Source organism: Orcinus orca, chromosome 15, assembly GCF_937001465.1.
Source record: "Orcinus orca chromosome 15, mOrcOrc1.1, whole genome shotgun sequence".
Lineage (NCBI taxonomy): Eukaryota > Metazoa > Chordata > Mammalia > Artiodactyla > Delphinidae > Orcinus > Orcinus orca.
This window is the reverse complement of record NC_064573.1, coordinates 7,607,214-7,632,567: the sequence shown is the minus strand read 5'-3', so window position 1 is coordinate 7,632,567 and position 25,354 is coordinate 7,607,214. Positions and strand designations below refer to the sequence as shown.

Below are 25,354 nucleotides of genomic sequence, written 5' to 3'. Positions count from 1 at the left end.
GGAAGGGAATGGTGAGGTGGGATAAAGAAAGAGAGCATGCCCTCTTAAATCCCTAGAGGAATGGAATTTGAAAAAGAGCCATTTAAGGAAAAGACTAGGATTTTTAATATTCTTATTACATCAAAATATATTAACAACCTACCACCTGCTGGCTGTCTTGGGTGGAGGAGTCTCCAGGACCATCCTCAGGCTCCATGATTCCCTAGAAAGACTCGCAAGGTTCAGAAAAAACTATTATGCACACAGTTTCGGTTTACTAGAGTGAAAGGTACATGTTACAGTCAGCGAAGAGAAAAGACACAAGGATGCAGACAAGGAGGGACCAGGCACGAGCCTCCAGACACCCTCCCGTGCAGTCACACGGGGACAGCAATGATACATGACAGTAAGCGTAGGGTGTTGTGAACCCAGGAAGCCCCCCACGAGCCTTGGTGTCTGAGGTTTTGGTTGAGGGTCAGCTAGGTGGGCATGCAGTGTCCTCAGGGTCCAGGAACAGCCTCAGTCACTCAGACCCTGGCCACCACCAGAGCAAAACAGGCATTCATGGTGAACCACCTTGTTAGGATAAACTTACCTGGTCAGACCGATACAGCATGGCTCAAGGCCTCAGGGACAAGAGACACTCTTATCAGACTGAATATAACAAAGGCTCCATGGTTGCATTCCAGAAACCCTCCAAGGGACCATCCCCAAAACAGACTTTTCTTCGAGATGTGCAGAGTTTGAGCAACACAGGCCTGCTGAATTAATCCTTTCCTGCCCACTGTCACATACTTTACTTCATTTGATTAAAAGAAAAATAAAAACAATCTTGTGACAAAGACTTGTCACCCCCATTTTGTACATGAGGAGTAAATAGGTGAAGTAACTTTCCATGGCCTTCCTCTTGGCCGTGTACTTCTTCCTGCTAGCATTTACCACAGTGAGTGAGTCATTTTCTGAACAATGCTTATCTTCCTCACCATTTAAAAAGCCTCAGAGGCAATGAGCCATGTATATTGTTCCCTTCTTTTTATCCCCAGGCCCAAGACAGAGCCTGGCTTTATAGTACTAGATAAGTATGTGATAAATGAATATGACAGGCCATAACATGATTGTTGAAATTTGTACCCTTAGTCTTTTGACTGTACTATTATAGTCTATGCTACTATAATGTCCCTTATATCACAATGTCAGAAAAGAAAAAAAAAAAACCTGGAAATAAGTGTGTCAGTCCTACTTCTTAGAATTTTTATGAAGCCCCAGATTATTCCTTAAAGCTGAAAGGGACCTTAGAGATTCTACTCTTTAACATTTTATTTTAGATAAGAAGAAGTATTAATTTTGTGCAAATACCGTGTTAAGTATAAAGAGAGATATCATTTGTAATTGTCTATACATTTCAATAAAATTCTAGTTTGGAGTCAGGACAAACATACATTGTCCATATTTTCACTTATTCTTCAAGTCAGTGCAGTTGAGGAATGTGCATGTTAGTGGTGAGGGGTTAGGATATTAAAATGTAACTGGCGTCTCTATCTTAGCTCTCTCCAAATGAAGGAAAGGATTCTTCTAGAGGTGTTTTTGTCCTTTTCGTCACATTTCTTCCTTTCTAACCTTCAGTTTGTTATGTCAAAGTCTTAAGCTGCACAAATATGGCTTCTAATTTGTCCTCCTATGGGTCCCAAGCATCATCTCCCACTCCCTTGAATGAAATGGTGACCTGTGGAAAGAGTTCTATAGCCCAGTACTTCTCAAATTACAATGTGTGTACAAATCATATTGTCAAACGCAGATTCTGCTTCAGCACTCTGGACAGCTCCCAGAGGTGCAGGTGCTGCTGGTCTGGGGACCAGATCGAGGGGCGGGGCAATAGCTGTCAGAATGATTTCATGCCTCCTCCCATTGTCCTCTCTAGTACTGGCTCGCTACCACAAAACTCTTTCGACGTATAAGAAAAATCTCGATATCTGTTCCTTACCACTCCTGAGAGAACATGTTTTAAACAATAACTGGGAAAAACCTAAACTGTTTCTTCCAACACTGCTGACAGAAGTCATAAATCTGAGCCAATTATACTGAAGAAGTTTGATTTCAGCTTGGCTTTAGGTACCTATTGTTTAAAAAAGAGCCCCTTCTACCTAAAAGTTCTTTGCTTTTTATGCTGGCATGTTCTAATTCCTGGTTTCTTGATCGATGGACGAAGTTTACAGTAGTTTTTATTTCAGAGGCTGGAAATAAAACCCTCTGTAAGCTTTCAGACTCCTTCACTGGGCAGAGTTAAGTCCCAGGAAGTGCTAAGTGTTAGACCTTTGCAACTCAGTGACTGAGTATGGAATAACAATTTGTGTCTTCGTTATCTCATTTCCGAAGGCTCATAAGGAGTGTTTTTCCGATAACAATGAACAAAACTTAACCTCAAACAAGATGGGCTCACCACTCATCAATGATTTGCCTGCTCCCGCTGTTGGAGTTTTTTACCCCTCTGAATCAACAAAGAAAGCTCATTTGTTTCACTTTGTGAAAACTCTTCATTTTTCTCTCAGACTTTCCATTTCACGCTTTGTGAATTTTATTAAGATCTCTTTCACAGAAGCTAAGTGCTGGCTCTATGGAGCCCTGAGGGATGGCAGTCACAGCCTCTATAATTTCTGAAGCCTCTTGAGACACTTCTTTTCTACTAAAACCCCTTGGAGAATCATAAGGTAGAATCTAAAATCTTTTTGGTGCTGGAAGACAGAGGTTGGCCTCATGAGCATTTTGTGCAAATCTTTTGGTGTTGTAGCCTGAAAACAACAACACAGCAGTCCAGTTAAGGTCCAGTTTCCGATTGGGAACATCATATTGATACTCAGCGGGTCTTTCTGAAGGCCTCCAATTATTTTTAAAAGCTGGTTTAAAATATTAATTTAAAATATGTTTTATTTTAGAATGTCTTTATTAATAAAACTTAACCATAATCCTGTTGCCTGAGAAATTGTCCATGGCTTTAGTCCAATAAAAAATTGTCAGTGGCTTTAATCCAATAAAAAAGACTATGTTTTAAAAGGTAATTATAGTTAAATAATTGAAAAGGAATTTGTATTCTGATTTTCTTTTCCTCTTGAATTTACATTATAGGAAATTTAGGGAGTTCCCTGGTGGCCTAGTGGTGAGAATTCCAGGCTTTCACTGCCGTGGTCCAGGTTCAGTCTCTGGTCAGGGAACTGAGATCCTGCAAGCCCTGTGGCATGGCCAAAAAAATGTTTTAATGTTATATGCTCTCAGAAATGACATAGTAACAGTTGTATAATAGTCCATCAGATAAAAATATTATATTTAAGCCAAGCACTTCTCTATGGTGGATATTGAGATTAGTGCCATACTATCTCTATGATGAAAAGAATGATAACTAACATTTTTGAGCACTTAATATCTGCTAAGGAACACTATAAATATTGTATCAAGTCTCTCCACTGTCGTAAGGATCTGATGAGCTGGGTACTGTTATTTTTCCTGTTAGAGATTGTGCGAAGGGGGTACAGGCAAGTTAGCTTGCTTCAGGTCACACTGCTGGTAAGTGGCAGGGCCAAGTTCAGACAGATACTCTCACATCCAAACGGAGTCTCCTCTCTGCCATGTTATTTCTTAGGCTATACTTAGATTTACGTAAAGATTCCTCAGTTTAAGTAAAAGCTTCAAACTATGTATGCAAATCCTTAAACTAAAAAAATCTTCTCCTTGGTTCCTACTACATGAGTATAAAATTGCAGATTTTTTCTTAAGTTCTTAACGTTTCAAGAGCTATCAAGTCATAGGAGACAGTGCTATGATATCAGAGTGAAGGCTGTTAAAGAAAACAACTATTTGCTTTGATTCTTTAAATATTGGTAAGACATGCACTGTAATAACTGACAGCATTTTTGTCTGTTTCTTCACACTGTTGTGAACACTTCATCTTTAAAAATCCAAATGTGCATGGATTTCCACCCTTAGTTTCATTCTCATGCACCTTTTAAAGATGCGTTGGTTGGTTGGTTCCTTGGTTGGTTTGGTCAAGGATGAATCTGGTTCACTTGCTCCTATGAAAATCAAGGTGGAGGGGATGACAGGGTGAGGGCATCTTTTACATGGAGAACTGTTACGCACTTGAACACATGAAGACCCATCTCTTTCCCTATCTCTATCCTCACAGAATGTGTGACACAGGAGAAGGACTATTCACTTTTCAAACAAGGGAAGGAGAAATGATCTATCAGAAGGTCCATTCTGCGACACTGGCCATAGCTGAGCAACATGAAAGATTAATGCTAGAAATGGAGCAGAAGGCCCGGGTAAGGCTCCTTCCTTGGTAACCTAACAGCTTGGAAATGAATGTCACTGAGGTCTGATGCACATCGTGTGTATGTGGGTCCTTTCATGACAGCGCCCCAGCGTCCAACCCCATCCCAGCCCCGAGAGCTTGTCCCAGTTACTGAACCTCATCTTTCTAATATCCTCTTCAGCATATGACGAAAGAAGCTATTTGTGGCCGCTAGCCATGCACTTCGTGTATGTACCTATGACCTGTTACCACAGTTACCCAGAGAGGAGTGGAGTGCACAGAGAGTGAAACAAGAAGCAGTGCTCTCTGCATCTCTCCACATGTAGTTGGACAATCAGAGATGCAAATGTGGACCAAAATAATGAGGAAAATAGGTTTCTACCAGAAAGGATTACACTTTTCTTTTTGTCTTTGTATTTATCCTAGATTCTCTGAAACTTCCAGCTCTTTCTGTCCGTGTTTCAGAGTCGATACTAAAATGTTTGCAAAAGGAGCTTATACTGTTTACCAGCTATCTGTTATCCTGTCATGGAACTATGCTATAGTTTCAGGGTCAAGCTAAGAAATAATTTAATAAAGAATCTGAAATAGCAAATTTTACAAGTAGCTAAAAAAAATTATAAGCTTTACTACTAACTTCTTTGAAAAGCAAACAATGGAATTATTATCGGCTGTAATTTTAATAGGTCAATATTCTCTTTCTTCAGAATTTATAGGGATGCATTAGATTCCATCTATGAGAGGACAAGTGGAGCTTTGGGAAATAGGTGGGTCACTACCCAGAAAAACTTTCATAATTCTATTCCATTTTAAGACTATGGGGCTTTCTATCTAGTATTATTTTAGTTTTGACTTTTAAAATTCTCAAATACATAATATTTTGAAGTATAAAATTATCTTTTAAATGTAAGAAGAAAAAATAGTCTAGCAAATGATTTTACATTATTTTTAATACATTTCAGATTTTGTCAATACTACATACACATTTTTCTCTATCTAGGGTATGGTTTAAAAAGCCCTCCTAATACTTAAGGGCAGCAAGTGCAAATCAGGCTTACATCTGGCCTTCAGTGGGGGTGAAAGAGTAACTTGAACGTTAATAGGATTATTAACATGAGACTATGGGGTTAATTGATGAAGCATCAGTAGGAGGTTGGTATGATTTCGTCTTCTAGAAAGATTTGGGTTAAATTTAAATTATTGTAACAATTATCTAATTAATATGACATTTTTCTAGTGGCTTAAATCGGGTGAAAAAAATGTAACTACCAAACTTCAAATTATTTCAGAATCTTGAACATTCATTATCAGCCCATATTTACAATCTGCTGATGTTAATTTTCAGCCAAAATGAACAACTGTGATGTCACTTGCTGTTAGTCAACAGCGGTAGTTCTTTACTTCTAGTTGTTCTGAACGGGCAAAATGCTCATAAGTGAGTCATTTAAATTGTATTTCATAAAGGGAATTTCAAGAGCTCTTTCACGCAACTGTGATTGTCTGCCGTAAGGAGAGCACTCAGTGTACTGGGTTCCCATCCCCGTTCTACCACGCACTGTCTGTATAATCTTGAACAAGTTATTTAACTTCTAAATGTCTCATTTTCCTCTATCTGTAAAATGGGGATACAAGAGTTCTACTTATTTGGCTGCAATGAGGTATCTGTGCATTAACATATATAAAGTGCTAAGAACAGACCTGGCACTCAGAAAGTACTATGAAAGTTTCATTATTATGATGGTGATGTTGAATAATGATAAGACTTGCAATGTTTGTGAAGACACTAAATTTTTATTCCCAACTATAGCTACGTAATGTCTTCCAATCCTTTACAAGTGTGTCTAACAATCTTGTGCCAAAACATTTGCAAAACAAAATTCAATTTACATTTGCTTTTGATGTGGTTGTATGTTTATCTTATCCTGTGCCACTAAGAAGCAAGTCCAGGGAGTGGAGTGAAGCAATTGCTGTGAAGGAGTTAGAGATGGTAGGTCCACCTACTAAGATCTCAGGCAGTGGAAAGCCAGGATTTGGGTACACCGTGGATCTGGGTGCTCGGAGATGGAAGGGAAAGGGCGCAGGTGTTTAAATAGCAGGCTCAGTATGGCTTAACAAAGAAACCAAATGTTTCTGAAAATCACAAAATCAGAGACTCCATCAGCTTGGTGCATACATGTAAATGGAGTCTTTGGTTTAATTTCAACAGTGATTGCAAAGCTATGCTTTTCTCTGAAGGATAATATTGATACTAATTAAATTACTCCATAGGTAGTACATTCTGTAGAATAAGTTGAACTAATGATGCTTTTCCAAGGGCATGCTACCACAACTTGAGAACTGCCCCAATTCCCCAAATTCTAGGGCTGTAAGCAAAGATTTCCAGGTCTCCCAGATACCTTTTCTTTTTCTTTTAAGAGACCTCCTCTACATGCACAAATCTCTTTTTAAAAAAGAAATTCCAAAAAGTATGGAATAGAATTTAAATACCCTCTAACTCTTAATTGATTTATACAAAATAAAACAAAGGTTTGTGCCATAAAATAGGCAATAGTGTAACTTGTGAGTTGGAAAAGTACCGGAAAACCTACCTAAGATATAAAAATGTTGCATTTTGTTTATTATGTATTCACTGCAAAATAAGAAGATAACACTGCTCATTGGCTTTCCAGTTTTAAAACCAAGCCGTGGAAGATAAATATTGATCAGATAGAAAATGTTTATACATTTTTAATGTTTTAAAAAGATTTTACAAGATTACCAAGAAGCTATACAAGCAGTGAATTCCCCCAAACATCGTCGTTCAGGCAACTGAAGTATTTACTTTCATCCTTTAAAAAAGAGATGATTTCAGAGTGTTACTGGCTTTATAGATAAACTTGAATGAGAAATAATGTCTCAACAACCGTTTCTTAACTATAAGAGAAAGAATTCAATATATCTTTCAGCATTATATGCATGTAAAACTTTGTTTTGCCCCATTTATCACCATCCTTCCTAGGGAACACATGAATAAACATATTTTGATATATCTCTATAATCTGAGTTAGGCAATGTTTCTATTCTTGTTTGAAGAATCTGATATCTAGAAAAGCATTGTGCATAAAACAGTTCACTTGCACTGTGGAGAACTGGATAAAAAGAATCGCTATATCGGTAAGGCTGTTAGAGGTGTGTACTTACATTTCCTTCACTGAGAAAGATAATGAAAGAATGAATGAATATTAACTGACTCCATTAAGAAGTTTTAAAGGATAAGTTGGCCATTTATTAACTCCATTCACAGGTTTGTAAATAATACATTTATTACTCCGTGCTCAAAACGCTGCGGGGTGGTAGGGAAAACAAGAAAAGGACAACAATGTTCCTTCTCTCAAGTGGCCCAGAATTTTGTGGGATCAAAATTTTGTAATTTTGAGTAAGCTTATCTTTTTCCTTTTACTCCTTGAAATCTCAAGTTTTCCATGCTTTATTAATGTAACTAATTAAATCAGATGGTTAAGAAATGCCATTACAAAATTTTGATTCAACTATACTAAAAACACCAGTTGGTCTTGTTTATGTTGTCATGACAGTAGAGCCTGATTGATTTCTTGGATAATCAACTTATTGGAAGGTCCTCAGTCAAAGCTCCATGGAGAATGATTTCTTCAGTACAAGAAGACACTCTTCCTTTTTCCATTCGGATGTAAAGCTTCAGCTTCTCACTCTTAAGTCCAGATAAGAAAGGGAAAATGATCATGATAGTAACAGAGAGTGATCTTAAATAGTCCTATATTTTCTTTACTTACTAACTCAAAACTAGCCTTATTTTAAAAGAGAATTTTGTAAGGGGGTACATGGGAGAATTAAGCCACGATAATAAATTTTAAACTGGAACTCTGTCTGAGATTACTAAGATTCAAATATTTGAGGAAATTATTAAAACTAGATAGTTAAACAAATGGCATGTCTAGAATTTGTTTCCATTTCATAAAGCTCATGTTCTTAGAACCCTCCAAGTTCTTCGAATTCTGTTGCCAAAAGCATTTACAGGTGCTCTGCCTTGCATGCAACATTATCGAGGAAAGTTTTCGTTGTCTTGGTGAACAGCCATTCATCAGAAAGCACATTGCAAATGTGCCAGCATGGCTTAGCCCCCTGAGGGTGAGTGGAGGCTGATTTCATCTTCAACAAGACCTGAAATAATTTAATTTTGGATTTCCGTGGATCTCTACACACATACACACACAACACAAACACACACACAAAAACAAACACAAATAATACAAAAGAAACTTCTTTTTTAATTTGCTTTTTATGTTTTTAAGCTTTACAAGTATTATGAAATGTCCACAGGGCACAGGTCCACGACATAAATGTAATTTTTAAAACACAGATTTTTCCTGATATCTTATCAAAAATAAGTAAAGGAAGTGGGGGAGGGGGTCGTTAGTACCTTTGTAATATTGTAAGTGATTTGAAAGGGAACGGTCTCCCATAACAAGAATTACAGTGTGTCCTTTAAAAGCATAGTGTCTGGAATGCACCTGTTTCCAGTAATTCTTGCCTCCTGGTCACCAGAAAAGCTCTGGACACAATTTAAGGACAAATAGCTTCAGTGTTATTGAAACACCTGCAAGATAGCAAACCCACTTCTAATGCCTAAAAAACAACACTGGCAAGACTTGTTGAAGGCACTGCTGTCCAAAGCTGTCAGTTCTTTGGTTTTCCTAAGCTCTAATGGTTGGAGAAAAACAAATAGCAGAGTCTCACATAGAACTTCTTCCCTAGAAAACAAATTGTTTTCTTTAAGATTTGTCATTTTACTTGCCCTTGTTACTAGAAATACAAGAAACAAAAGTAACCTCGCACATTTAACAAACTAAAAAATTTGTACTGTTCCCAAAACAATAAACCTTTTGAACAGTAATCATTTAAAAACAAATGATCTTATTTCCTTTTATAATGTAAGATGAAAAGAAATTTCTGGTGAGGAAGCAGCATTGTTTGACTCTACCTACTGCCCTATAGGCATGGAGGTGGGTCTAATGCCTCCCTGTCTCTGGGGAGGGCAGAGTAGAGAGAAGAGGAGAGGGGGAGAGAGAACAAAGCTGGCTTTATGTACAACTAGCTTAGACTGCGACTCGAAATTAGCGTATTTGCCCTTCTAGATTTATACTTGATCGTAAATCTTACCCGAGTATTGACTGCTACCAGCCTATGAAATTATTTTTTGTCTAAATAGTTGCATGAACGAGGAAATGCTATTCCACTGCATCAATTCCAAGATGCACATCTTTTTCACAGTTTAACATCTCTCTAGTCAGATGGGAGTTACAGTTTAATTAGCAGCACTGTTCTTTTGTAGTGCTACATAAAATCACGCTGGCTTTCTAATGATGGTATCTTAGAGTGTATAAAATGCCGTAATACTTGTTGTGAGTATTCTGAAGACACTAAGCTGTTATTCCCAACTGTAGCTAAATTATATCTTTCAGTTCCTTTCAAGTATATCTAACAAGACCATGAGCACTATGTGCTCATTTATAACTTTTGAAGGAATAAGAAAGCTTCCAGAATGGGATGTATCCTAGGTAGTTTGGCTTCCTTTTGAGTGACAGCATTCTTCATACCCACATTTTACAGGAATCTCTATCAGCTATGGGGAAAAAACAAACAAACAAACAAAACTAGTTTTCCCATACTGAAAAGGTGAAGAATTTGGAAACATCATAATCTCGTGAGCCACACACAGGAAAATGTTAACACTTCTTGCAGTCTCTCTTCTAGGTATATTCATAGAAGTTTACAGGATTCTATGAGAAGTTTAAATGTGTGATTTGTGATTGCAAGTGGTATGTTATATCCAATATATAGGAATATCCGTTAATGAATTCATCCTTCAAAGTTCTAGTCTTGATTCTATTGCTCAATATTATCAATTATTAACCAAAAGACAAGACCTTTATTATTACTGACAATGACCAGTTCCCTGCTGGGAAATGCCATTAGCATTTTTGTGAAATTTTCTTTTACTGATTGACAGACACTGATTAAACTAACACAAGCTCACTCAATTAGAACAAATTATTATAGCTGATAACTAAAGTGGGCCTGTGTTCCTAATGTTTCAGAACACTAAAGGAAATTTCGTCTCTAAACAAACACACAAGAACAAAGAAAATATACATTTCTGTCTGCAGTAAATACACAAATGAGATGGAAATGACGAGAAGGCAATGTGTAATTTTTCTAATACGTGGTGCGGAGACACAGTGTAATAGTAAATATTTTATTTAGATCATGTTTTTTTCCCTTAAAATTTGTTGTGGATACTCTAGATGTCACTTCAAAAAAGCATTATATCAATATATAATATTTATGTATAATATTTAATCAACTTGATTAGAACTGATAATGTATAAGGAAGATAAGTGCCCAATATGAAAAATTTCGACTTCTATGTTTAAAAAATAGGGCTTCCCTGGTGGCGCAGTGGTTGAGAATCCGCCTGCCGATGCAGGGGACACGGGTTCGTGCCCCAGTCCGGGAAGATTCCACATGCCGCAGAGTGGCTGGGCCCGTGAGCCATGGCCACTGAGCCTGCGCGTCCGGAGCCCGTGTTCCACAATGGGAGAGTCCACAACAGTGAGAGGCCCGCGTACAGCAAAAAAAAAAAATACAATTTTGTTTCTTTTATTTGTACTGCTAGAATGGAACAATAGTAAGGAAATTACAAAAAAAAATTACTTTTAAACTGTGGTAATCTTATTTATTGAAGGTCATACAATCTGTTCTTGGCAATTACAAGAATAATTTCCTTAAAAAAAAAACAAAACAGATGTCAAAAATCAATCAAGATGACTCAGCATAAAAACATATATGACATATACACATACAACCCAAAGAATCAGACTGACTCTTCTTTGGCATAGTGCTGTAAAATAGGGAAACACTTAGGCCAATAGTGGTCAAACTAAAATCTAAGAAATTGATGTAAGCATTGCATGGAAAGATAATTAAGAATGCTTTCAAAGAATGTGAACATAGTTCACATTCTGGGATGTATTCAGTGAATGCATACACATTAGGTGGAAGCAGCATTGCATGGTGGGTAACCAGGTAGACTCTAGGGAAAGACAATACATCACATTCTGGGATGTATTCAGTGAATGCATACACATTAGGTGGAAGCAGCATTGCATGGTGGGTAACCAGGTAGACTCTAGGGAAAGACAAGCAGAGCTGTGTGACCTCCTGCAAGTCGCTTACCCCCTCTGTGCCTTAGCTCCCTCTTCTTAAAAGAGGAAGAAGGATCAATAATATCTACTTCAGAGTGTTAGAATGCCACCTGGTCTTTACTAAAAGGTCAATAATTATTAGCTGATTCATAAAATGGCAAAAGAAAAACCTTTAATTTTAAATGGGTAAAATTGTATAACCACCACTAAAGTTCATCCCAGTTTTTATTATATGCAGACATTGGAAATTAATTACATAAACCTTATTATAGCCTCTAGAAATTTATATATTTCAAAATCAAATGACAGAAAAAATTTTATTTATGAAATTTAATGCTTTAATATGTATTCAGCATGTTCCTTATATTCAAAGGGTGTCTCTGTAAATGTATCTGCTTACAGATGATAGACAGATGATTGATAGATAGAGAATATATATTCTTAAAATCATTACTGAGTACAGGTAAGAATATACCTGTACTTAATACTTAAAGTATTTATGTAGATGTTTGTAATAATTTCTGATGTTATTCCAAAATCCAGCTTTTTTCACTCTCTGTGAAAGTACTTTGGTCAATACATGGTTTAAAATATATAATAAAGACATCCGTTTTGTTTCAAGTTAATGAAAATGATATTCTACAAAGTCCAATTTTAAATGTCACCTAGCAACTTCCACTACATGACTATATGAACTACATTTTATTTGTTAGTCTGGTACAAACTCAGCAAGATATCTTCTTTTTTTTTTTTCCCATTTATCTTGAATAAAATGGAAGATTAAGTGTAAGGTGTCCCCTATTGAAAATTAAGTCAAGTCTGTGAGAAGCCAATTGTCCATAAACCTTCCAACTTCAGAGGACTGTTTGAACAAATCCAAACAGTGCCAATCCAAGCTTGGCTGGCTAATGCTCTCCTGGGCTTCTGTTTCCATACAGTTTTCAAGTTTCATGAGCTGTTTTCCAAGACAAGTAAAACTAAATGTTCTCGACCAGGAGTGCACTGGTGTTGAGCATTTCCTTATTAAGCAGCACTGTTTTTTCTTACACTGACACACATGTCACATTAACATATTTCCCAACCACCTGTATTTTTGCAGTGCTTCTTACCTACAGTGTGTTTCCCAGCCCATTTTCTCTTGTCTCAGACAAACCAGGGCCCATGTTGACATATCCACCCGTATGAGGCATTCTTTAACTCTCTTCATACAGAAAAGCTGTGTCTGTCTCTTCCCAGCTGATAGTACACGTATGTGCAAACATACACGCACTCTGCTCACCTGTCTCCCCTCTGTCTTCCACCCCTCCCACCTGCCCATACTGACCACCTATTCCTGACTCACATTACTAGTTTTTTTTACTTCTATTAAGCTTTTAGACTTAGATCCAAGTAGATGTGTCTGCCTCCTTTGTCGTTCCTTTGATAGCTCATTTTGGACAAATCTCCACATCTTGACCACATGGAGACTTGGACACCACTGGTCTAAGCCACCTCTCTGTGCAGTAGCAGCAGGAAAGGTGCAGCTGTGTTTACTGAGCACTTCAGGCATGACAAGCATTGTGCTTTTCACTCTAAAAGCATCATCTTATAAAATACTTATAACAACACTTAAGGCACATTATATTAACTTTAGAGACAAGGAAAAATTGAATCTTAAAAAAAAAAGTTTAAGTACCTTTCCTGAAGTCAGAAGGCTAGGCAGCTGTGGGGTTGATATTTGACAACAGGTCGCTGACAGCAAAGCCCATGGACTTAACTCCGTGATTTTGCCACACAGATTGTGGTGTTCTGTCTTGAACATAGCAAAGAGGCACTCGCATTCCGGCCTTGATCCAGTGGAATAGACCCAGTTGGTGTAATTCTCACCTAACCTGCTCTTTGAATAGAGGGTTCCAATAATTTATTTTACAGTGAGTGCGGTAAAGAGGGAAGAACGTCATGGGCTCCGAGCTTCAGAAACATTACCCACTGGCTATGGCAGGATGAACAAATTACGTGACCCCTCTGAGCCTCATTTTCCTTGTCTGTAAAGTTCAGATGGCATATGTGTTGACAATTTATGTGGATATTAAATGGGATAACCTATGAAACCAGTTTGCACAGGGCCAGGCCCATAGAGAATGACTCATAAATGCTAATCTATAAATGCTGACTTTTTCCTCTCCCAATTATGTAGATTTGTGTCTTGAGTGCTAAAATGATTTTTTAAATTCTAGGCAATAATTAGGGAGAGACAGAGCAAAAGGAAAATTGATTTTTTAATTATTTTTTTCAATACTTTTTTTCTTTTTTTTTGGCCGCACCACGCAGCTTATTCCCCGACCAGGGATCGAACTGGGGCCCTCAGCAGTGAAAGTGCAGAGTCCTAACCACTGGACCACCAGGGAATTCCCCAGAATTGATTTTTTTGAACCATTTTTTTAATACATATGAATTTTATGTAGGTGAACACAAATTAGCATTAAGGTTTATCACAAGGGCCAGCAGAGTCCCAAAACAGCAAAGGGAAATTGCAAAAGGCAGTAGCATAACCTGGATAACGATTGTGGTAAAAGCGAGAAGAGGTGCTGGTAGCCTGTGTGTTCACAGAAATTCTAGCAGTTGTCAGGCCCTTCCTGCTGCTTCTTGGCGGCACAGGTTCTGTCAAAGTACAAGGCTGTGTTGTCACACGTTGTCGTATGTGGGGAGGAAGCTCATCTTCCCAGGAGAGATCAGCATTGGAGTCTAAAGAGCAGTGGACTCAGAAGTCAAGGGGACTGTTTTCTATTGGAGCTTCTGGAGTTAGGATTTTGCCTTGAGCAAATCCTTGAATTTTTTTTGGATTTTGATTTTCCATCTGTAAGATGAAAATGGCTGGATTCTCTAAGAAAGAGTCTAACCTCGAATTACATGGCCAGTGTACACAGTGAGCTTGGGCTTCCTCATACCATGGCAGCCTCAGAGCAGTGTGACTCACATGGTGACTCAGAACAAGGGAGAGAAGGAGAAACGGCCATAAAGGTCTCAAAGGGCATGGCCGAAACAAACAAAATGTCACATCTACCAGCTGTTATTAATCAGAGCAGTCACCAACCAGTCCAGAAGCCCAGATGTAAAGGTCTGGAACCTAGATGCCCTATTTCTGAATGCAGGCTTTCCAAGAATTTGAAGCCATCTTCAATCCTCCACAAAAAATAATGCAGTATCTAATATTACTTATGATGAAACTTCATTTGAAAGTCATTAAACAGAATCTCTTGATGCTCAGAAAAATCACAGGACAGAGCAGAAGCACGATTCTAGTCTCATGCTTCCACTTCCTTAGAAAAGTCAGGTCATACCTCAAAGCCTCAGCCCCCTCTCATTTTAAAGAGGGATATTTCATCCCTTTCCTGTCTCCCAAAAATTTTATGAGGATTTGACTAGATAAAATAAATGATCTCTGGGCCAAATGCCAGGAAAAATGACTGAAAGAAGATAAAGGTGTAGAATATTTGAATTTGGCTGAAAATAGGGAAGTGGTATTATTATCTATATGTTGTAAATGCCTAGGAATTTCTAGTAGACCAAGTGCAGATGAAACAAAGGAGAGATGAATGGATGATGGACAACACCACTTCTTGGAAAAGAAGCCCAGACGTGCTAAGAAAGAAGGGGAGATTACTGACCCATTTATGTGGAAGAGTGGAGGTGAAAAGACGGAGGTTAGGCTGAACCCTGGGACAGGGAGAACTTTTGCAAGTGGAGTTTTAAAATATAGCTAAAGAATGGGAAAATAAGTTAAAGAACCATAAAACAGTCAGGAAGCTTTTTGTGTCAATAAAATACCGTTTTCATTAAGTACTATTTTATAAGAGTACTTAAATATACAAGAGGAAATGGACAGAAACATGTTAATTAGTAATTCGAAATTAACACTTTCCTTCATATTTGATAAAGTAGATTTAGTTTTTTTTGAATATATGGAGAAGGAAATTGAGTGAATAGTGTGTGTAGAGAGAGAAAGACTACATTCATTGTGCATCTTTTCAAGTACCTATGAAACATTTACAAAAATTGTCATATATTAGATAAAAATAAACTTCAATATATAGAAACTACTCAGGCCATATTATCTGACCACAATGCATTATTAAATGAAAATTAATAAAATATGCACAAAAAAGCAATATCTCAACAAAATGTACACAAGCAATCTCCCATATAAAATAGGAAATAATACCACAATTACATAATTTAGAAAAGAATGATTTTTATTCTACTTACAAGCCACTGTGATGTGGACAAAGTGGCATTTGGAAGGAAATGCTTTCATTAATAAACAAATAAAAATGGAAATGGAAATATTCAACTTGAAAAGATTGAAAAGACCAAGAAAACAAGACAGACAGAAGGTGGAAGTTAATTAGGATAAAAGCAAAGTATAAGAAAATATAAGAAAAACTGAAAAATATAAATTCTTTAAATAAATTTTAAAACCCAAGTATGTAAGTTGGAGATATGAAAGGACTTACAGAAACAGGCAAAATTCCTTTTAAGCTCCAAGAGAATTTGATGCTTTTTTAAATAAAAATGTAAATGTCAAATAATATTAGGAGCATTGAGACTCTTTGGGAAACCACGATCATAACTCTACTTGTGCATACTAAATCCTTGGATGGAATACTGACTGAAATGTTTTTTTCTACAGTTTCTCAAAATTCTTTAATATTGGGATCTATTCGTTTTAGTATCAGAAGAGCAGAAACAACTCAAAAGCCTTTCAATGTGGATATATTGAATAAATTGGGGTATGAGATCGTCCTTTGTCTTTGTCCAGGTGCATGTAAGTAAACAGGGCCTATGCTAGGTAGTTCAGTAGAGGGAACGGCTGCACTATTGTTTCTGGACTGCCTTTACTTTGTTTCTGCCTTCCCTCACTCGCCTAATTAGTAACCGTTTGAATCCGCCCTTTGGAACCCAGGGAATGTCTAGGAGACCGAAAGCCTTTTTCCTACAAACAAGACACGGAAAGGTTTTGGTACCCAGGAGGGCCCCACAGGGTCCTGCTTGGTTTCATAGGAACTCCTAATTTTATAAGGTGGCCGCTAGCAAACCTGTCCAGCCTTCAACGTGGAAGAAGACAGTATCTGTATTTTCCTGGTCAGGAAACAAATATGTCCTCCACCCTGGAGAAAGACACTCTCTTCCAGGCCTGTTTGCTGCACAAGCAAATAATAGTAAGGAACAAAAGTTGTCACAAGAAATGCAGAGAACCACGACTGGCCCAGGAAGAATTCTTTCCTAACAACTACCTTTCAACCAAAAGTTTTCAAAAGAGTTTTCTGAAGTTTAGGGAAGGGGAGGGAAGCGGGTTGCAGCAGGAAATGATCTCCTCTTTGAGATCGTACACTCATATCAGATGTTGACATCTGTATATTTACGTATTGCCTAAATGGGAGTGAGCAGAAGCTGCCAACCCTTGTTTATATCTTTAAGAGTCTTCTAAATATGAGGTTCTTTGCTTTGGGGTTTCCTTTCTTATCCACTAGAAGACAGCATAACTCTTATCTGTATGATGCTCAGATAAAGGTATTAACTGAATATCCATAGGGCACACTTGGGCCCAAAATCATCCTCTTGGGCTCTGGGCTTTGTGAGATGTGTAGATTTTTTTTGTTTTGTTTTTTGTTTGTTTTTGCGGTACGCGGGCCTCTCACTGCTGTGGCCTCTCCCATTGCGGAGCACAGGCTCCGGACGCGCAGGCTCAGCGGCCATGGCTCACGGGCCCAGCCGCTCCGCGGCATGTGGGATCTTCCCGGACCGGGGCACGAACCCGTGTCCCCTGCACCGGCAGGCGGACTCTCAACCACTGCGCCACCAGGGAAGCCCTGAGATGTTATTAATTAGAGGATTGCCCACTGTCAGAAAGTGCACGTTTGCTCGGATTACATCAGAGAAATGTGCACGAAGGCCAAACAAAACCATTTCTGGATATTTTTTTAAAAACTGTGAATCAGTAAAAATAAATTTCTTTCCTGAAAATGCAATGTAAAGTATTTTTCTATTTGAACTAATCACGTGTCTGAGCATCACCTGATGGGATGTTGTGTGGATCTCTGTAGCTAACCTTACAGTTTATCTTTCAAATAAGAAAACATACCACACTTTTATCACAGAACTTCTCAGGGAAAACACTTTTTCTAATATGTACAAACTCCTATTGCAGGAGCAAGGAAAAAGATCTATTTGAGGAAAGAGCCATTGGGGAAGGGTGGGAGCGGGTGTCAGGAAAAACTGTAAGACGCTGTATGTTCAGGCCACTCAGGATGGCTGCTCTCTTGCTCTCTGTCTATCCCCTGCCCGACCAGGGCCTGCTTCACCTACACCCTATGCATAGGACAGACCTTCCTGCGTACTTGCCCCAGGTCCCAGCTGGTGATTGTTCTTATCAAAGGGGCGGGGAGGTGCATTCCCTCCGCTGGTTTCCCTGGTAACTAATGAGTCCACCTGACGTCAATCCCCATATAAGTGGCAATCCCCCTCCCACAGCAAAGACTGCCGCCATGTCCTGCCACATCCTGCCTGACTTGCGGCGGCACATGGTACGGTGTCACTCCAGGACCTTGCTTCAGACATGTAAGCTCCCCCATCCATTAAACCACTGATGTCTCTGTTGCCAGCTCCGGGCTCTTTCTTCGGTCTTGAAGCTGGGCAAGCACAGGGCTTGTAGGCTTGTGGGGTGCAGCCCAACAGACAATGAAATGGGTGAAAAAGAAATGGTATCTTGGGCTTCCCTGGTGGCGCAGTGGTAGACAGTCCGCCTGCCGATGCAGGGGACACGGGTTTGTGCCCCGGTCCGGGAAGATCCCACATGCCGCGGAGCGGCTGGGCCCGTGAGCCATGGCCGCTGAGCCTGCGCGTCCGGAGCCTGTGCTCCGCCACGGGAGAGCCCGCAACAGTGAGAGGCCCGCGTACCGAAAAAAAAAAAGAAATGGTATCTTGTGTCTGGCACCATTTGGGGGTATCTGTTTCTGAAAGGGCTTGCACCTCCATTTTTTGAGTTATTTTACAATTCAATAAATTGTAGAAAGCTGATAGTATCAGCAATGCAGGTAATTCTTGCTTACAGAAATGCAAATAAACGTGTCTGATGGAATGTAATTGATTATTGCTGTGGCTGTTTACAGCGTTCCTGACCAGCTAGAAGCCCTTTGAACTCTCCTTGGAATCAGTCGACCATCTTTTTGTTCCCTTCTTAATTAATGAGTGAGATGAATTGCTTACAAGTGTTCATTTCATATTTTTTCAGTCATGATTTTCCTTTTTTTAAAATGATATCTTAGGAGTTCCCTGGCAGTCCAGTGGTTAGTATTCAGAGCTTTCATTTCAGTGGCCCCAGGTTCAATCCCTGGTCGGGGAACTAAGATCCTGAAAGCCACACGGCGCACCACGCACCCCCCTCCAAAAAAACCAAAATGGTATTTGAAACAGCAGGTAATGCAGGAATCTGTAACATTATATCATATGTCACCCACGTTTAACGCTGAACTTTTAAAAGAACACATTTCAGTTTACTATTTTAAATAAAGCCTAACACACGTTATCTTTTTCTTTTAGCTTCAGACAAGCTTGACTGAACCAATGACGTTATCCAAATCAATATCTCTTCCTCGCAGTGCATACTGGCATCACATCACTCGTCAGAACAGCGTTGGGGAAATCTACAGTTTGCAAGGCAAGTAACCATAAAGCACCTGCTTTAGCTTCCTACAGGTGGACCACCAGCCACGCAAATTGCTTTGTATTTGCATTGCTTGCTTTTCCTCCATTTCCAGTTATCAGCTGTCACTGGCCACAGTGGGAGCTCTGAGATTTACCGTGGCTTTGCTAAAGGTATCATTTCATAGACTCATGGTAAAAATTATCCCAAAGATCACCAAGGGCTGAGGACCCGCTTTGGCACAGGAATTTGACTAAAACATTATACAAAACATATTATCAGAAGCTAAAAGTAGCTAATACCAGGGTCTGTTTCATGCTGTGTTTTACAAAGGATTTCTTACTTAGCATCTTGTTGCCGTAATAGGATTGAATATCAGTTCAGGAGGCTGACTTCCAGCTCTGTGATGAAATGCTGCATGAACCTACTCATAGTTTTAAGGTTTAGCCAAAGCCTTGACATAGAAACCATATGGGAGGGTGCAGGGCAGAAGGAGACAGGTGTAAGTATTGTTGCTTCTGTATTTTTCCTAACGATAAGGCGTTGACTGACTGCTTGGCAGGTGAATCAGAGGAACAGAGAGCAGGTATTTGATCGACAGCAGCAGAACTCAGTTTCCGTGGTTTTCTTCCTATTTTTTCCCTTTTGTCCTAAATTCATAAACTTAACCTTCAGATAAAATATTCAGCTGCAAGAAACTAACAGCTGACCAAGACAGGAGGAAGCAGGAACTAGGAAAAATAAGGCTAAAAAAACACAGCTGAAAACACTCACCAAACCTTTTTTGAGCATAATAGGCTTGAACATACTAGGTACCCAATAAATACCTGGTGAAGGAATGGCCATCATAACCTTTCAGAATATTTTTCTTTTCATACATTAACTTTTGCTCATATTAACAACACTCAATGTTTTGACAAAAAAAGAAAAATTTCTGTAACAAGCAAACTGAAATAGTGTATTTTTAAAGCAGTATTTGCTTGCCAGAGTTTCAAAGCTAGAATAATGGGATTTGATGAGTGGGAATGAATGATTAAGGATACATTCTGCAAGGAAAAGCAGTCAGAACCACGTTAGTCACTTACAGAATTGTATTTGATATTTTAAATGAACCCTCTTATCACCAACTTGACTACCTGTATTTAATAGATCCTTATTATCTTTTTGTATTATTTATTTGTATGAGAAAATCTTTAATGGCACAAGGATTAGAGGATTGAGAAAAGGAGGGGAACGGCTTTGACAGTTTCATTTGTCAGAAAGAGGAGACGTGCTTCCATTCTGTTTTTTCTGTCCACAAATGCCAGTGACCACACACTAAAATCGCCCGAGTCATGATCTTATGAAGCTAATCTTGCTTGTTCCGGGGATTAGAAAAATTAGGAAATATGCCTTTAACGTAAGGTTGTTTTTATTTAAACGTAAACATATATATGTAAATATTGATAGTCAATAGAAGAAAACTAAAACTATGGAATATTTGAATAAGAGAATAAAAACAGTTAAATTTCTAAGCAAAAAGAAAGCGAGATGTTAATACAAATAGATTGGAAATGGGTTGGAACCACTGTACTGAAAACTTTGGGTTCTGACAAGGTGTCGGTTTGTAATCCCAGCAAATAAAAGACTGTGGTTTTCATGGTAACATACAGAAAACTTTTCTCTGAAGGTAGCATTAAGATTTAGACTGATAACTTCAGAAATAACGTCATAAGCACCCAACAAAAAATACCAGAATGCATTAAATTTCTGAAAACATTGCCAGAGACTTGTTGGAGGACAGTATTGATTTACACAATAAAATAGAATCAATAACTAATTAGAATTCTCTATGATTTATGTCACAAATATTAATTTCCAGTTACGGGTTTCAAATGCCTTATTGATTACGATGAACTGTTTATTTATATGATCTTGTTGGCAAGGTAAAATTTACCTTCTAACCTTCCAGGTTCTTTGGCTGGACTAATAATTAAATTAACATTAGATTAACAGGAGAAAAACAATTTGTTCTATATACATGGGAGTCCCATGAGAGCCAAAGGCAAGTCTAGCAACCGAGGCTTATATGGCATATCCTGAGCTAAGGGAAGGGACAGGGGCCTGGGGCTTCCAAGGGGAGGAAGGTGAGTCACAGGACGATAAGAAGAGCAGATGTTTGGTAATTAACTGTTTGCCCTGCCACACTGATCGGTCATTCAGATAAAGTTATCTCTGTGTCTGAGCCAGGCCCCCTGTCGGAATTCTTTTAGGCGATTAAGTGAGAGGTTAAAGCTCTTCCTGAGTCTTTTGGACCTTGACTGTCTTCAACTCAAAATAATCCACACGCCAAAGTGGCACATTTTGGGGAGGTTCATTCCGAACCCCTTCAGTCTCAATGTCACATTCTTCTTTGGTCGTTAGTTGTTGTTTTTATGTAACAAAAAATATGCATTGATTAGGGTAATTACTGTAAGTCAGATAAATATAGAATATACTCAATGTAGAGTACATTTCACTCTACTGTGCATTTATTTTTGTTTTGCATACTTCTTAGAGCAATACATTTTGCCATTTTATATACCCCTCATATTATGGTTATATCATATAGATAGAGATACAGATAGATAAATAGATTGTAGGTAGGTAGACGATATATAGGTCAATATAGATATAAATTTGTTAGTGATACTTTGACAATGATTTATTTTGTTCTCCTTTTGTTCTGCTGAGAGAGGTGGAGGGGCAGAGCCTTTGACCATGGTTTTTTTACTGGGGTGTAATCTCCTCAGGCTCTGCCCTCATGGAATTAGGGCAGAATAAAACTACTGAATCAAGAAAAATCAAAATAGAAACCACCTCATCACCCCTTCACGCACAGGTGCATTTTTTTCACTAAACTACATTTAAAAGTGGTTATTTTGCATCTCACTCCCTCAGTTGTGCTCCTTGAAGTGGCATCACCTCTTCTTTACAAAGAGGAGAACATAGTCAAGCAACTATCATCATTGATCTTCCAGAGTCAAAGGAAAACTCTGGCGTTGGTTGGTGATATATCATCAAGTAAACTGCAGGTAGCATTGAGGAATAAAAATCCGCCGTTAGAATTTTTTCACCATACTGTTAACATTCTAACTGTGAAGCTGAGATCAATATGAATTAAATTCAACAGGCTTTCATTCAGAAGGTAAAGGGGGGAAAGTTTTATATGCTTAGAGTTTAATAGATTGGAATTCATTAATAAGCAGCACACGTAGTGGAACGGAAAAAAAATTCCTGGTGTGAAAACAAATCCATTACATATAAAGACTTACCTATAACTTCAGTTGCCAGTCACCCTCAAAACTGCACTTTACTTGGTTTTACTGTATTCACTTCTGTCATCCAGTCTATAACCACAGAGGCAATATACACTGTAAAAGATTGACGTATCAATACTGACATCCTGCGTTTTGTTTGCTCTAATGTTTGGAAGAAAGGTGCAATAGCAGATCTCTCCATGGTACTCCCAGAACAGCGCTCTGAGAGTATGAGCTGTTATGGTTTCCCCAGTGTGCTCTAGCTCTCTGGAGTCAAAAAGATTGAGAAACAGAATGATTCCTCTTTAACAAGTACACACTAGCTAAGTACGAGGCAGCTGCTGTTAAAATCTCTATCCCTAAATGGCTGCGATGGGTTATGTCACCTCTTCCTGGAGAAGTCGTTAATAAATACTTTTCCTTTTCTTGATTTTTACCAGGTAATCGGGATGATTGATTTGTATTAGAAAGTAATTTTTTATTTATGTCTCTCTAACTTCTGCATTTATGAAAAACATTTGTGTCAAAACACATTCTAGGGCTTCCCTGGTGGCGCAGTGGTTGAGAGTCCGCCTGCCGATGCAGGGGACACGGGTTCGTGCCCCGGTTCAGGAAGATCCCACATGCCGCAGAGCAGCTGGGCCCGTGAGCCATGGCCGCTCCGCAAAGGGAGAGGCCACAACAGTGAGAGGCCCGCGTACCACAAAACAAACAAACAAACACATTCTAGAGATGTTATCTCTAGACTCAGGGAAACATAAACTGTTAAAGGGAAGGAAACATGATCTTGAACTCTTGACTCAAAAGTGAATGCTCAAAACACATCATTTGTTTTACTAGTGATAGAACTGTGATTTTAGTTCCAAGGCCTTCAGCAGAAGATGTGCTGTGAGGATGAGGAACAGTCAAAAAAAGCAGGAGACAGAAAGAAAGAAGGGGGGGAGGGAGGGAGGAAGGGGAAAGAAAGAAAAAGACCACTCAACCGCCAATAAATCGAGAGGCAATTTCAGTAGAGAAGGATGGACTTTATTCAGAAAAGCCGGCAATCTGGGAAGATGGTGGACTCATGTCCAGAGACCAGTTCCCAAGGTTCTGCTCAGCCATGACAGCTTTTAAAGGGAAAAAGGGGAAACCATCTCAGTTAATCATTAAGGCAGGAGGTCAGATTCTTCATCATTTTTCCGCTGTGTGCAGGCCTGCTGACTCCTTCCCATCTTCCTTGGGATGCGTCTTGCCCACGGGGTCTACCTGCCCCCGCAGGGTCCACCCGCAAATTTGCTAAGGGGAAGAAGCTAGGGGTAGAGAGTCAGTCATTCTTTAACTACTTAATTCTTCATTCTTACTCGTTCTCATCCAGGAAAGGGACCAACAGGTTAGGTAAGGTGTTGTGTATATTTAGAAAAGCAGAAACCAGGAGCTATGTTAAATGTTGCCTGATCTCATCTTTATGACTAGGGTCTAAGGAAAACAGGGAAAAAGAAACAGAAAAGGGGCAAAGGAGCTGCTTACAGTAAGGAGGTCAGAGTTTTTCTTACTTAAGGCTCTCCCCTTGACTTTTAATTGCCATTCTACTTATTTAGATGATGGACTATAGAGCAGGGTCTTTAAAGTGGGATTTGTGAAGATGACAAGAGCATTTATTAAAGATGACAAATCAAACTAGTAAAGACCATGGGTGGTACCAAAGCTCGCTCACAGGAGGCACTTGTGAGTCTTCAATGAACTCAAAAATGTATTAGAAAATGCATTATAAAGGATACAAGGAGGGGATGGCGTCGAGGCCAGTCTTCTCTCTGAGGACAGTTCTCAACCAGTGTCGTGAAAGGAGCCACGTCCACTCCACTGTCCCAGCAGCCCTTCTCTGTGCACAGGCTCAGGCCTTTGTTGGCGTGTCTGTTCCTTGCTTTAGGATTGTTGTTAGTGAACACAGACACTTGCTGCTGCCAGTCTTTCCTTTGGTAGCACAGGAGATACTGTGAGATGCTGGGTTTCTGCCTCTCCACCTGATGCTTCCATCCGGGATGAGCTCTTCCACAAGCTACAATGATGAGAAGGGGGCATCGAGAATGTGAGCTGGAAATGATCCCCATGCGCCGCCTTATGAGACTGTGTGTTATCCTTAAACTTTCCCTGATACATTTAATTACTATTTTTTACACAAATCTCCATGGGATAGGCTGGGACTCGTTTTTGAACAGCCTGAACAACTTCGCTCTCGGAATTAAGGACGATTGGGGGTGCCGTTTGTAAAGGTGACAACTTTTGGAGTTCTGCTTTCATTAAACTGATTAATATTCAGATGCCAGCTCTGAACTGTCTGCTCCCTCCGCCCGTGGTACATCTGTAATTAGCTCCAGACCCCCGGTGTCAGCACAGCAGCCAACCTGATTACACAGAAGGCATGTTATGTTCACCGAAAGGGCATCTGCTGCTCCAATTTCTCAGAAGGACAGGATGCAAACAGGCAATTAGAATTAGAGATAACCTTTGGAAAACGGTAAATAGAGTTCTGGCGGAGATGAAGGAGGTAAATCAAAGGATTTACTCACTCTTTGCTCAGCTCTGACCCTCTGTCCTTCTTTACTGCCTGTTTAATTTCAAGTTCGCATGGTTTGCAAATTGCTTCCATTGAGATCTTCTGTTTAAATTTTCATGATACGATGTTTTCCAAATTGCAAAGTTAATAAAAGCCTCCTGTAGCAAGTAACACACACACACAGAGAGAAATCTGCACCAGTGGTAAAAAGGAGCTTGCACGTGTTCACGCTCCCATCTTCCCAGGATTTGATCTACATGTTGTCAGGTGAATCAGTCACTGTGGGTCCACAGCAGCCAATACATCCCACGTTGTCCATAAGGCCCGACCCTGCTTCTGGCGATGTGGCAACAAACC

The 25,354-nt window shown here is 39.2% G+C and overlaps 1 protein-coding gene across 1 annotated transcript in view; it reads left to right on the top strand.

Annotated features, from left to right (window-relative positions):
• DOK6 (docking protein 6) overlaps positions 1-25,354 on the top strand; it is a 419,479-nt gene that overhangs the window by 317,903 nt on the left and 76,222 nt on the right. The window contains exons 6-7 of the mRNA XM_004279999.3: positions 4,154-4,292; positions 19,081-19,198. Of these exons, the coding sequence (XP_004280047.1) occupies positions 4,154-4,292; positions 19,081-19,198 (257 nt within the window). The remainder of the gene's footprint in view (positions 1-4,153; positions 4,293-19,080; positions 19,199-25,354) is intronic.